The sequence below is a fragment of the Ursus arctos genome, chromosome X (assembly GCF_023065955.2).
Source record: "Ursus arctos isolate Adak ecotype North America chromosome X, UrsArc2.0, whole genome shotgun sequence".
NCBI lineage: Eukaryota > Metazoa > Chordata > Mammalia > Carnivora > Ursidae > Ursus > Ursus arctos.
Genome location: NC_079873.1, coordinates 106,135,870 through 106,148,854, shown reverse-complemented (window position 1 = coordinate 106,148,854; position 12,985 = coordinate 106,135,870). Strand labels below are relative to the sequence as shown.

Sequence of the window (12,985 nt, the reverse complement as noted above, 5' to 3'; positions counted from 1 at the left end):
GATGAGTGCTTAAATTGGGGCAATGGAGAGGATAGGAGAGAATGGGTTTAAGGAAGATCTAGAAGATCAATAGAATCTCTCAATTGTGTGAGTGTAGTTATGATGGGAGATGGCATGATAGGGAAGAACCCAGGCTGGATAAGCTGGTGGACAGTGGCACCAGTGGTCGAGATGGGGAGTATAGGAGGGGAGTTAAGAAGAGGCAGCGACTTCCATCTCAGAGCTGCAGAGCTGCAAGTGTCTGTAGGACAACCAGACATAGACCTCTATGAGGCAGGCGGCCGCATAGACCTAGAGCTCTGGCCCGGGGAGAGGTTTATTTGATGGGCCCAGATGTGATCATTGGCATTTTCATTGATGCACCCAAAATTGCCAGGAGAGACAGTTACAGTGAGAGGAGGTGTGGTACATTAACCCTGAGAAATGTCACCTTAAATGATTATGAATTTGAACAAGTAAGAAAGAAGGCACTTTTTCCAAATGGTTTCAGCTGACATTTCAAATGTACTTTTGGGGTTTTCTCCTCCTGAACAAGTGAATATGTACATTTATATATGAAAGTGATGGCAACCCAAAAATATGAAGCCACGTGGTGGAAAGAGGACTAGGAGAATTGTTTAAGCCAACGGAAGTATAAATGGTTATAATTTATGTGCTAGCCACTTTTGACCTATGAGGCTTTTGTCAAACTTTTGGATTAAATTACTTTTGGTGCAATTTCATGAAAGATGTTACTTTGAACTATAAGCTTTGCCAAGTTTCAGTACCTCCTGTGGTTCTTTCTCAAAATTTTTGGTTTTTTTCCCCCCAACTTCAATGAAAGCATTTTTCCCCCTTATCCTGAAAGGTCTTGTTTCTTAGGTGTAACCTAAAAGATGAAAATGAGGTGATTTTACATTGCCACACCCTTAAACGGTAGATGGAAGCTTTTAAAAAGGCAGGTGTCTTCAACTTCAGAAGTCAAATAGAAAAAAATGCCCACTTAAATTCCTGTTCAAACACTGCAAAATTCCATCAGGAAAGAAGGAGCGAGTGAACAGTCCCCCAGATGTTTAGTGCTAGGTATTCAGAGTTAGTTTGTTTACTTCCTAAAAAGTGTCTGCCCTTCCTGAACTTGGGTGCACGCATGGCGGCAGCATCATTGGAAAGCACCATTAAATCTACGTAGCTTATCAGTTCATTCCCCTGGATACTATGAAAATAGTTTTCTTCTGTAACTGCCTCCCTTTTGAATGATATTTAATTTTTACAAATCTGACTCTCCAACATCCAGTTCTGAGACACAACATGACAAGTTTTTGAGGGAAGAGGCTGTCCGTGAGGGGCTTCATGAAATCTAGAAACTTTAATTCATGGACAGACAGCTCTCCCACCTCAAAGAAGGAAACTGATGAGTTGCTCAACATTTCTAGAGCCTATTAAAGAGCAGTGAATGCAATCGAGGTGTTTCAAGCGAGTTGCTGTGTCTTCACATAGGTGCCATTTAAAATAATGGCTAATTAAATAAAATCTGAAACCTGTTGTCCTTTCAGATTTTTTGTAGGAAAATTTAAATGACAAGTTACATTCTTTGTCAGAGCTGTTTTTATCCCTAGTGTGAAATCAGAGATTTTCATCTCAACTTTGTCCTTTAACATTTTTCAAATGTTACATTGTGCTATTTTTAATCCTGGAAAAAATGCACGATTGCTTTTTTTTTTTTTAAGCCTCCGTGCATGGTATCTCTTGACTAGTAGGAATCTGAATTGGTGAAATGCCCAAATACTAATATAGAGCCAAATAAAGGAAGACCTGCTCACTTGAAGCCAGGGTGAGCATGTAAGAGTGTCCTTTCATGGTGTTGATACCGTACTGTAGCTATGCAAGGTGCTCACACTGGGGAGGCCGAGTGAAGGGTGCATGAGACTTCCCTGTACATTTTTGTAACTTCTTGTGAATCTCTAAGTATTTCAAAATTACTTTTTTAAAAAGTGAAGCAGCCCCCCAGATGGTCGGCACACACAGAAGCCTTGGGCTCTATTCCTGAGCGTGGTCGTGTACGGCACGTGGCCCTTCAGGATCAGGGCGACCATCCCCCCATCCCCACCCCACCCCACCCCCGGAAGCTCTGGCTCCACGGGGGCTGAGGTGGGGCCCAGGCACCCACTGGCACCCCCGGAGAGCACCCCGGGCACCCGCCCCCTCCGCCCCACCCCGACCCTGAGGCAGAGCCCGGCCGAGGGACCAGAGGCCTCAGCAGGAAGAGAGCCGTGGAGGGCCTCCCGAAGCCCCCATCGGGCACAACCCCTCTGGGCTCGGAGGCTCTGTGGAGCCGGGGCTCCGGGCGGACGCACTCCTGACGCGTGGTCCCCAGGCCGTGAAGTCCAGTCACTGCCGGGACCCGGGCATGTAACCAACTCGATTATTACCCAGCTCACTTGCCCGACTCCCCGCTCCATCCTCAGAAAGGAAAGTTCTCTCCGTGGCACTTTGGTTTCCCAAAGAGAGGCTCCCAAGCGACCCAAAGAGAGTTAGGAATCAGTGGAAATGTCAACCCGCTAATGAAGTCCTAAAAGACTCAAAGCCTTAAAAAATGTATTGTCTGTAAGAGAAAATAAATGACAGCTAAAAATCTCAAGGCATGTAACCTGTTAACTTTAGGTTTTAACAGCTTTCACACAGAAGATTTTTAATAGTTTTCAGACAGGAACTTAAGACTTGTCACAAGTCACCACTTGTAGGGAATTTTGTACTTTGTAATAATGAGGTACAGATGAAGGGTTTTGTTGCCTTGCTTTAATGCTTAGTAAGTTTTTTTGTAATAATCCACCTTTATGTTACCCTGTTGAGAGCTTGTATTTTAAAACTCTTGCTTCATTATCTTACCTGAATCTTTAAGAGGAAAAAAAAAAGTAAAAATTAAAATATCTGGGATATAAGTCCAGGTACATCCAACTTTAGAAAACATCCGCGTCGGTTCCAGTGGAGCCAAGTATCAACAACTTCATGGTCGCGTTGTCTTTTTCTTTAAAAACTAAGAAGTAGGGGCGCCTGGGTGGCACAGCGGTTAAGCGTCTGCCTTCGGCTCAGGGCGTGATCCCGGCGTTATGGGATCGAGCCCCACATCAGGCTCTTCTGCTGTGAGCCTGCTTCTTCCTCTCCCACTCCCCCTACTTGTGTTCCCTCTCTCGCTGGCTGTCTCTATCTCTGTCAAATAAAAACAAATAAAATCTTAAAAAAAAAAAAAAAACTAAGAAGTAATGCTTTTTAAAAAGTATTTTTTTCTTGGGGCGCCTGGGTGGCACGGTCGATTAAGCATCCGACTCTTGGTTTCGGCTCAGGTCATGATCTCAGGGTTGTGGATCGAGCCCCGTGTTGGGCTCCGTGCTCAGTGCAGAGTCTGCTTAAGACTCTCTTTTCCTCTCCTTCTCCCCTCCCTTGCTCATTCTCTCCCTCTCCCTCTCTCTCAAGTACATAAATAAAATATTAAATATATATACATATATATTTTTCTTGTAATTGTAAGCTAATTTATTTGGATGGTTAAAATATTGGTTTAAACACCTGGTCTTTTTTACCTTAAGCTCCAATTCAGTATTAGGTATGCTCCTGTGTATTTCGTGACCAGGACTATCTGGCTGTTGGGTGATTCATAAACTTTTCTGAAATATCTGAGCTCCAAGTCCAGCTCTTAACCCAGATGCTGTTTCCATCATAGATTTCTCAGAGGCATGTTTCAGAGGTAAAGGATGCCAGTTCATGACTCATCCTGTATATCTGGATGTCACTTAGAATGTGCAGTGATGTTTCTGAATGATTTCGTGAGAAAGGCCACCTGAGATGTTGCCACCATGAGGACATTGTCCCCATTCTCCTATTAATGACAATTTTTTATATTACCGGTATTCAGAGTTCCCTTAAAGCAAACATATTAAAGAAATTATGGAGATAATTTTGTTTTGGGCTATATAACTTTCATCTTGTGATAATAATTTTGTAAACTTACACTTATCAGTAATTTTAATATAAGATACAAGAGAATATTTGGAGCAAGAAAGGAGTTGCTTTATTATTCGTGACTAAGAAATAGTTACATTAAAAATGCTGCTGGCAAGTCAAAGGACACTGATAGCATTAACACACATGACGATTTTTCTGGAGAGAAAGCTTTATCTGGACTTTGAGTTAGTAATTTTATTCTTTGTTTTTCAAAGTCCACCGTATTCACTTGAGCTCCATGGGAAAGGTGCAGATAACTAAAAACAAAGAAACAAAACGAATGAAAACAAAAACAAAATGTGGAGGTGAGGAACTAATTTCAAGAAAGCAGCTTATAGGTCTTCTAAAGGGAATGACAGGCCTATGTCTGAGACCACCTGCCATCTACACGTATGTCAGCAGCCTAGTGTCCAGCAGAATTGAGTATTTACCTGTGCCAGCTACTGGTCAGTATAATAGCCAGGACTCAGATGTCACCAAGAGATGCTTTGACATGTGCTACAGACTCTGTTTAGGGGTAAAGAAGTACACCGTACATTTTAGTGTTGTTTCCATCAACAGTTCCCCCTGTCTTTGAGTTAAACCTCAGTTAACAGAAATCATTTGTCTCCCCCAGGAATGTACAGGAATAATTAAGTATTGCTGTGGATTCCATGTCAGTCCAAAGCCTCAACAAATTGCTTAGCTAGATCAGTATCATGTGGTCAGTGTGCTACCCGCTGTAGAATACACAGCATTTGGGCCTACCGCTGCCCGAACTGAGACCTGCTGAGGGTGCCCTGTGCTTTAGAAAGTTCAAGAAGGCAGTCCGGGGAGCAGTCTCTTGATCAGTTTTTACCTTAAACCTCTTGCTTTTTGAGTACATAAAACTGATGCTGTCAAGCAAGGCTTTTCTGGAAATGGTCTGTAGTATAGGGGAGGGGAGCTGGCATGCACAGTCGGAGGACAACAATAGAGGAAAACGGGGGATGGGGAAGATACCTAAAGGAAAAAGTGCCCAAACCTGGTGCTTCCAGGGAACGTGGGTGTACAGGGGCTGTATAGGCTTGACATTTTCACTGGGGCAACAAGTATGTATTCTGCCTACTATGGACCAGATACTGTTCCAGTTATGGGGGATACAGGATGTGACCAAAGCAGGTGTCTGTCTTTATGGAGCCCATTTTCTAGGGGAGGGAACAGTAGGAGTCCAATAGTAAACAAACAAGTAAACATATAATCTGTCAGATGGTCATAAGTAATAGGGGGAAATAAAATGGAAAGGAGAATGGGGGTGCTGTTCTGGGGTGGGGAGCATGTAGTTTTTCTATAGGGTGTCAGAATAAGTCTCACTGATTAAGGTTCCATTTGGGCAGAGATGTGAAAGAAGTAAAGGGGAAAGCCATGAAGAAAAAGGATTCCAGACAGCTGGACGGCAGGTGGAAAGGCCCCTGATGTTGGTATGTTCTTGGTGCTTTGGGGAAACAGCACTGGAGGCCAGTGTGGCTGGAGTGGAGTGAGCAGTGGGAGAGCAGAGGCCTGGTAGGGGCTATGGCTAGAGGGTGGACAGCTGCATGTAGGCCACGGACAGACTTCCTCTTTGACTCCATGTGAGATGGAAAGCTACAGGAGGATTTGGGCCAGGGGAATGAGTTGAGCTGACTTAGGTTGTGACACTTAGAGGTAAAGAGGACAGTAGGGGAGGGGCACCTGGGTGGCTCAGCCGTTAAGTGTCTGCCTTTGGCTCAGGTCATGGTCCCAGGGTCCTGGGATCGAGTCCCGCATCGGGCTCCCTGCTCGGCGGGAAGCCTCCTTCTCCCTCTCACACTCCCCTTGCTTGTGTTCCCTCTCTCGCTGTCTCTGTCTGTGAAATAAATAAAATCTTTTTTTTTTAAAGAGGAAAGTAGGGGACCAGTTGGGAGGTTATAATAATGTTGCAAGTGGGAGATGGTTGAGCCTTAGACCAGGGTGGTGACAGTGAGTTGATGAGGATAACACCAAGGTTTTGGGCTCGTCTAGAAGGATGAAGCTGCCGTCTACAAAAATGGGGAGGCTATGGGGAGCAGGGTGGGAGGCGTTCAAGGGTTTGGCTTTGGATGTGTTAACTTCGGAGTCCTCCAGATGCTTCTGGAGGCAGGCTGGAGTTGTGGATCAGTCACTTGGACAGCCAAGTGTGCAGATCCAAGTCGGGGCTGGAGAGCCCTAGATACTTAGGAGTCACTAGAGTACAGATGGTATTTGAAGCTGTGAAATTCATCAGTATCACCTCCAGAGTGAGCACAGAGAGAGAAGAAAGGTCTGGGTCCTGTCATTTCACAGAGATAAGGGCATTGATTCAGAATTCACAGAGAACAGTTAATTAAGAGTTTTCCTGATGTCCTGTCCCTTTTTAAATAGATAAACATGTCATTGTTCCCCTTTGAGACAGTCGTCTGTTTAATAGTTATTCCTGAATTTCCTTTTTTTTTTAAAGTGGCTTTTACCTGATCAGTTGCTAATACTGTTCAAAATGGATGGGTGTGTTTTGGTCTGGAAATCTAATGTTCGTGGAACATCATTTAAAGAAGAACAAATTAAAAGAAATGTTTGTAACCGTAGAAAATTGAGGTCTCAGAAGTAATGATTACTTAAGCTAGAAGGTAGCAATAAGTCTAGTCTGCTTTTTCCACTCTTACTCCTTTTTGAAAGTCTCTCTTCGGTTTGTGATTTTGTGGTAGACAAACCTGGTGGGTGAAAACGTGGAGGACGTAGTATTAGTAGACTATTAGTTCTGTCACGCGGAGCTTTAAATTCTTTTTTTCCCTTTTGCCTTTTCTAGCCCATATTTGCATTTCTAAATGAAGAAAAGTTTAACGTGGATGGGTGGATGGTTTATAATCCAGTCGAAGAATACAGAAGGCAGGTAAGTCATGCGATGAATTGCAAACATGCCAGGTGACAATATTTTGTTGGTCATGCTCTTAGAGCATCAGTGAAATCCTTCCTAAGTCTCACCTAAATGGCAGTTATAGCTTATTTTATCTATTACTCTGTAATTTATGAGCTCATTCCATAGCCATATGATATGTTGTTCATGAAACGAATCAAATATTTGGAGTCTAGAAGAGTTAAACTTCTGTACCATACTATTTAGGAGTTCATGTCACTATATATTCATGTGTCTGGGAGCTTAACTCTCACTGACAGCTAGATTCAGGTTATATTTATTTTGGCTTGCAGATTGAAATGAATTAGAACGGTTTCCCTGTAATGATGACTTTTCCAAGAAAGCTTTGATGAATGTATATCAGCATTGCTTGTACTGCTCTCTTCTGTAAACTTCACCCACGTGCACGTTTATGTGCTGTAATGAAGGCAAGAGGCTTGGTACAGTGTTGCTGTTCAGGAACAAAGGTCTCTTGTGGCATTTTGTGAAGAAAAGCCTGTGCGTTTTATGTACAAGAGCCACAATCAGACCTCTGGTTTAACCAAATCTGTAGGCCAGCTAGGAGTTATGTGATGGAGTTTTTCATAGTTCTCATCCTACACAGCTCTTAAAATAATTGGGAACTTTTGTCGAGTGATCTTTGAGAATCAGATCAAGCCCGATTGCCTTATATGAAAAGGCAGTGAATGTAAAGTAAAATCTTAGAACCCTAGACTTGAGAAGAACCTTCTAGCCACCACCTCCACTACCAAGCACCCACACTGATTTTTTTTTTGTCTTGACCAGTGGTGTGCATATTTGTAAGCAGATTTGATGCTCAGGGGTGTGGGTGCAGGAGTTTAAATCACATGTATGAGGTAGTATGTCCTATGCTTCTGGAAGTTAGCTTTAGACTGTGGAGTTTTCAAAGGCTATATATACCTCTCATTTTAATGGCCTCTGTTCTGGGTCAGTTATGGAGGCAGAAGAAAGAGCATTAAAACATTTTGCATGTTTTGGAGACCTCTGTAACGTTATGTATTTAAATACCTGTACCTTAGTTTTGGAGTGTTACTGACAATATTAAGACTTATTTTTTAGATCGGTGTTTCTAGCTTGAAACAAGACAGTTCCTGTTTAATATTGCATGCATATATGAACTGTTGAAAGGTATCTTGTTCTAGACTGCCGTTATATTTCATCTTTTCTTCTTATAACTTTCTCATGGGACTTATAACTCTAATTGGATTCAGCATCAGACTCACCTGTTTGGTCCGTGGTCTATAGGACCAGGCCTAAGGAAAAGGTACAATGTCTGTCCCCAAAGCAAGCACCCACATAGCTCACCTTTGTGTGTGTATTTGTGTATTTGTGAGTATGGGGAGAGAATATTCCACCACCTCTGAATCTTGTCCATACTAGATATGGTTTGTGGGTAGATGACAGGATGGGAGGTGTACTCCATGTCTCCCTGTCACATTAGCAGTGTGCTTAGAATGCAGATGACTGTATTTCTCATACAACCTATAGAGCGATCGCCAATCCCAAACCACTTGATTGAAAAAAACTTTTAGGAGGTGGCGAAATGAACCTCCCCAGAGGGGTTTTTCTCTATTTCCCCTCTGTGACTTTCTTCATAAACTTAACCTCTTTCTACTTTGGAGCAGACTGAAGCATTCACTCTGTTTTGAGTAGGGAGAGGAAGTTGCCCGATCTCTTTTCTACCCTCAGTTAGACACAGGGTGAAATTACATGATGAACTTTTCTTTGGGGTGGGGGTGGGGCACACAGGTGGGGGATGAACTTGGGTTTATCTTTATTGTACATGTAGTAAGAAATAATTTGACGTGAAATAAAGGAAGCTCTCAAATTCAAGAGAATTTGTATTCACCAATGATATTTTAAAATTATGGGAACCTCCAGTGTTTTGTCTTGTGTTCTTATGTTGTCTGGATTACGGATTTGGCTCCCTTTAGTATAAATTGGTAGACCGCCACTACCCTGTGGTCAAAGAGGCATGTGCAGATTCTGCTAGAAAGAAGAAAGGAGACCCAAGGCCAAATCCAGAGATGATGTCGTGCAATACTGACTTGGACTTCCTTTTCTCCTGCAGGGCTTGCCCAATCACCACTGGAGAATAACTTTTATCAATAAGTGCTATGAACTCTGTGACACTTACCCTGCTCTCTTGGTGGTTCCATATCGTGCTTCAGATGACGATCTCAGGAGAGTTGCAACTTTTAGATCCAGAAATCGAATTCCAGTGAGTACTACAGTTAATGTTTTCCTCATAGATTGCCTTTTATCCCATAAAATAGTAGTCAAGTCAGAGAAACACTCTTGGAATTTCAATCCACCATGTAATTTTTAATCCACCATGTCATCTGCATGCAAAGTACTATGCCAAACTGGGAAAAGAAGTAAGACAGCACCCGTCTTCCAGAGCTCACAGTCAAGGTCAGAAAATGAGCGTAAACTAATTCTCATACGAGAGAGGGTCTAAGTAATGCATATGTCAACCAAGTGCTCGCTGGAAGGAAAGAAGGCAAGACAGGGGTTTTATGGTTTTTACCTTTGTAGTACCATACCTGACATGTGACAGGCCCTCCGTGAGCGTCGGCTGAATCATACTGGAAACGACACGCTGCCTGTCTTCTGTTATAGAGCACATGAGTGCCGGCTTTAGTTGGTCTAGCTCATCCTCATCATATTCGCAAGCTGCCTGAATACAGTTGGCAAACTGGAGCCAAGTGCAGATTATTCCAGACACTATAGTTACGGTATCATTGGACCTAGTTCACAAAGTTCTGTTTGGCTCTTAAATATTTATGTATGAGTCATACCGTCTACTTTGTGTGCATAAATTTTATTGACTAAAAATTTAGAGAATTTTTTCCCCTCTTAATTTTCAGGGCATGTCATAATAAGTACATTGTTTTGTTTTGGTTTTTCTAAATAACAGATTTTGGAAAAACAGGATTGAAGAAATTAAGATTTAATGTCACCTTGCCTTTAACTCCAAGTCTAGACATTTTTTGTCCTTAAAAGGACATTTGTGTGAAACTTTTGTATAATGTCAACATAATAGGAATCACAACTTTTAAAATTCTCTCGCTCCTCTAATTGTGTCTGTTCATATGTTAATGATCTATATCGTACTTGAACATATGTTCTTTAGCTCATTTTGCTAGAATACAGTGCCAACGAGGCTAGAGTTACAAGTGTACTTACTCCTCTTCTGCTCCGTTGTGACATACTTTTCTGTGCCATAGCCACAGACTCCACCCCTGCCTTGGCCAGCTGTCTCGAGCACAGGAGAACTAGGCTAGGGTAGTGTGATCGATTGTGTTTACGCCTTCGCTCAGTTGAACATCTACCATGTCAAGCGTGTGTGTGTGAGTGTGTGTATGTGAATTTCTTGGGATTTGGGGCAGGAGAGGAGATGAAACAACTGTGCCCAGTCCATTGTGCTCAGCTGCCATTTGGACCTACTAGTCTCCACTATCCTGAGTGGACGAGAGTCTGCCATAGAGCCAATAGAATGCTTAACTTCTTACTTATTTAGCCATTTTATTGATCCTTCTTTCTTCATAATGGCCCCCAATCTGCCTTTATTTTTCCTAATAAAATGAAGGCTAAGCTCTCCATCATGTCTGTATCTTTATAGATTACCATGCTTAAGAATATTTAATAGTAGATAATGTTCTCTTTCTGATATACCTTCTAACCACCTGACTCTTGACTATACCCCAGAAAATGTATTTGCTTTTAATGTGAAATCATTAATATTTGATATTCAGTTCTTTTTTAAAAGCCCATATAAAAATACAAAAAGAATTGATGCAAAAGCACTCTCGTTATTGTGTGCATAAATAGGACATGAACAATTATAAGATATCATTGAATAACGAAATGATCCACATGCATCAGTGTTCCCAGTAACGCATACATGTGTTCTCATATACATTCCTGTGTTCTCAGACAGGTTTGTCTTAAAGTTATAGAAGTCCTTAACATGTAAGTAATACATAGTTATTTTAGACATTTTACAAAATGCTGGTAAGCAAAAAGGAGTCTGCCACCTAGTGAGAACCACAGGTAACATTTTGGTCTATGTCCTTCCAGACTTCCTTCTATGCAAACATATTTTTATTTGAAAAAAATGAAATTATTCTGTAATTTGTGCCTCAGTACACTTTCTCTGCATAGTATCCTCTTGGAAAGAACTTTACACGCTGGGGAGTGTGCGCACCATAGTGTATCATATCCGTTTTCTGTTGTGAGACATCTGGGTTCCTTTTCATCTTTCACTGTTATAAACAGTGCTGCAATCAACATCTTTTGGCGGCTAAATATGTGCATATGTCCTTAACTGTCTATGGCTTCTAGAAACTAACCTTAATTGGAACAACCTAATATAGTACCATATACTTTGAAAGCATTCATGGTAGTTGGTATTGTGGAGTGACCATTCTTTATACCTGTGAGCCAAACAGCAACATCCTTTTAAAGAAGGTGGTCGAGATCCCAAAAGAAAAAGAAAGGAAGAAGCAAAACAGCTTACAAGAGTAGCATTTCTTAATGGCGTGGTGATTCCAGCCTTAAATCTCCCAGGCAGAGAAAAGAGGGGTGCAGGGAGGGAGGGCACTGGTAGTGGCACACGGCAGTTTCTTGCCTAGGACCTGATTTAAATTTAAAGTTGGTGCAGGTGTTTATCAAATAATGAGCCTCTTGTATGTGTAGAAGTCTGCTCTTTTAAAAGTGATCTTATATCAAATCAACATGTTGTACAGCTTAAACTTACACAGTGTTGTAGATCATTTATATCTCAATGAACCTGAGAAATTAAAAATATATACATACGTGCATTAAAAGGGATCTCCAGTCTCTTATCTGTCTTGAAGCAAGGGCCATAGGAGGCAGGTGGGGCTGGTGTCACCTCCACGTTGTTGGTTAGAAAATGGAGGTCCAGGAGAGCCAGTGCTTGTCCCAGGGCTTCCCAGGTCTGAGCCTTTGGATTCTTAGGGGCCACGGTGTTGTTTTATGTGTCTCTGGCATGGCGCAAAGACTCAGTGAATGAGTATTGATTCACGCCATCGTATAATCTTTTCTCACTAACCTGTTGTCACTATTATGCACATAAGTTTTTATGAACATCAGTGCTTATCATTTATCATCATGGAGGGGGTGACTTCAGAGATGACAGTGCATTTGGCCTTGTACTAAGTGAGCTTCTTCGGTTCTTGTATCTGCTTTTCACAGTTTTCCATATCTGACTTCACAGGCCACCTGGCCTGTCCCTGGAATGTACTTTACATGTGTTCTTCGATCACCCTCCCAGCGGGGCCATGGAGTCATATTCCCCCCCATTTGATGAAGGAGGAGAGGGGAGGGACAGAGGCTGTGAGCTCCGTGCCCAGATTACAGCCACGGCAGAGATGTTCCTCCCCCAGAGCCCACACTATTGCCCACCACGCTCACCTCCTGGCTCCCCCTTTTTTTTTTTAACAGCTTTGAGAGCTAATTTGCCTACCAAACAATTCACCCACTTAAAGTGGATAGTTCTACAGTTTTTATTGTATTACAGGTGTTGTTTCTCCTGCACCGTGAGCTTGGAAACCAGGTAGCCCCCGTGCTAGGCTTGTGTGCAAAGCGCAGCTCTCCAAGCTTCATTGTGGGAACTCTGGCAGCTCTGCAGTCATCCTGAGAGCTTTTTTTTCCCCTTGCTTCCCTTGGGTTTTTCTCCCCACTGTGTGATATTCTAGAATTAAGACTGTTGGGGAGATGATCTTTAGAAGTGAGTTGGTATAGAAACACATTGTAACAGCGGTGATTTCTTTTACGTCTCACTTCTTGCTAAAGCTCGTTTCTGTCTGAGAAATCCGGGGCAGGCTACAGAACTGAAGTAGTATCAGAAGCTTTTTATTTCCTTTAAGTGATAGAGCTTTTTTTTTTTTAGGTAAGCATTTAACCTCTACGAGATGTGGTCCTAATTAAAAAAAGACTAGTAAAACAATTGGTTATTCTAGTTGTCTCTGAATAGTCATCATTAAATGTGTGTTGCTAGGCACACACCGTGAAATCACAGGTGAGCAAGTATTCCATTTTAGCCAAATCAGACTC

At 42.2% G+C, this 12,985-nt stretch overlaps 1 protein-coding gene across 6 annotated transcripts in view; it reads left to right on the top strand.

Moving 5' to 3' along the window:
• MTM1 (myotubularin 1) overlaps nt 1-12,985 on the top strand; it is a 95,191-nt gene that overhangs the window by 57,875 nt on the left and 24,331 nt on the right. For 3 of the 6 annotated variants that reach the window (XM_057314615.1, XM_057314619.1, XM_057314613.1), the window contains 3 exons: nt 5,334-5,417; nt 6,776-6,859; nt 8,976-9,125. In XM_057314615.1, coding sequence (XP_057170598.1) covers nt 5,334-5,417; nt 6,776-6,859; nt 8,976-9,125 — 318 coding nt within the window. The remainder of the gene's footprint in view (nt 1-5,333; nt 5,418-6,775; nt 6,860-8,975; nt 9,126-12,985) is intronic. The other 3 variants (XM_026487500.4, XM_044379861.3, XM_048213524.2) reach the window with 1 other exon arrangement.